The 1,147-nt window shown below is 50.9% G+C and overlaps 1 protein-coding gene across 1 annotated transcript in view; it reads right to left on the reverse strand.

The window, feature by feature from the left end:
- Nucleotides 1-1,147, reverse strand: part of tbx15 (T-box transcription factor 15) — a 25,165-nt gene that overhangs the window by 21,909 nt on the left and 2,109 nt on the right. The window contains exon 3 of the mRNA XM_014031033.1: nucleotides 422-629. Within this exon, the coding sequence (XP_013886487.1) occupies nucleotides 422-629 (208 nt within the window). The remainder of the gene's footprint in view (nucleotides 1-421; nucleotides 630-1,147) is intronic.

Below are 1,147 nucleotides of genomic sequence, written 5' to 3' on the forward strand. Positions count from 1 at the left end.
ACCTTGATGTTTCGGGACCCCACTTTGGGTCCCGACCCCAACTTTGGGAAACACTGTTCTATACGATCTAAAAATACTTTATTTTATTATTTTTTCCCCCCGAGGGGGAGATGGGTGTCATTCTGCGCGCGGGCCCCAGGAGCGGAGCAGGCCCGCGGGGAGAACAGGTCCTACTTCCTCAAGGCTCCGCGGGTCAGACCCTGTAGTCCTGGGTTTGGGACTGCAGACCCGGAACATGTTAGAGGGGTTAATTAGAAGCAGGCCTGCAAAGCAGCGCGCACGTGCAACATATTAATAGCCTGAAAYAGCTCAGAGCTGCGCGCGCGCGGGCTTTTCTTGTTTTATTGACGTGTTTGTGGTTTGTGCTCGAGTCCGATTTTTTTTTTTTCTCTGATTAGTTGAGAGGTCTGTTTGCACCCACCTGCCCGCCTTGGTGATGATCATCTCCGTGCCGATGTCGTGGAAGCGCTTCCACAGGTCCGCGCACTGCAGCTCCACCTGGATCTCCTCCATGGAGGCCGGCGGGGACGCGTCGCAGGGGCCCGGGGCCAGGTCGGCGGGGGAGCCGAAGGAGCACGACGTCCTCTCGGCCAGGCCCTCTCCGTCCGAGCCGGGGCTCGCCTCGGAGTCTGAAAAAAAAAAAAGAATTAAAAAAAAAACATCAGGAGGATGCAGGAGAAGAATTAATGCGCGTTTTCTGCAGGAAACTTGGCGCAGTGTGAGCGCGCAGCTGACTCCACATCAGCTGCAGCTGACTCCACATCAGCTGCAGCTGACTCCACATCAGCTGCAGCTCCGGGTCAAAAACAGAGCAAAGAGCCAAAACCCTGAGATGTGACGAGGAGGGAAAAAGGTTTGATTTTAATCTGCAGCTAATCAGGTTTCCTGTGAGTGATCCTTCTGGAACAAGTTAATTAAAATCACACAAAGAGGTCAATATAAGCAGATCGATCCAGACCTTTCCACTCATCCGTCAGTGACGTCAGACTTTTTCTACGGATTTCAACCAGCGTCCTAAAAGAACTGGACTGGTGGAACACAAACCAGTTTCACAGTTTGGTGTTTAAAATCACGACTCAGTTTGAAAAGCAAGAAAGTAAATCAGACTAAACTTCCAATTAGCAAATAGTTACTTAATGATATATAT

The sequence above is a fragment of the Austrofundulus limnaeus genome, unplaced genomic scaffold (genome assembly GCF_001266775.1).
Source record: "Austrofundulus limnaeus strain Quisiro unplaced genomic scaffold, Austrofundulus_limnaeus-1.0 Scaffold1163, whole genome shotgun sequence".
NCBI classification, from domain to species: Eukaryota; Metazoa; Chordata; class Actinopteri; order Cyprinodontiformes; family Rivulidae; genus Austrofundulus; species Austrofundulus limnaeus.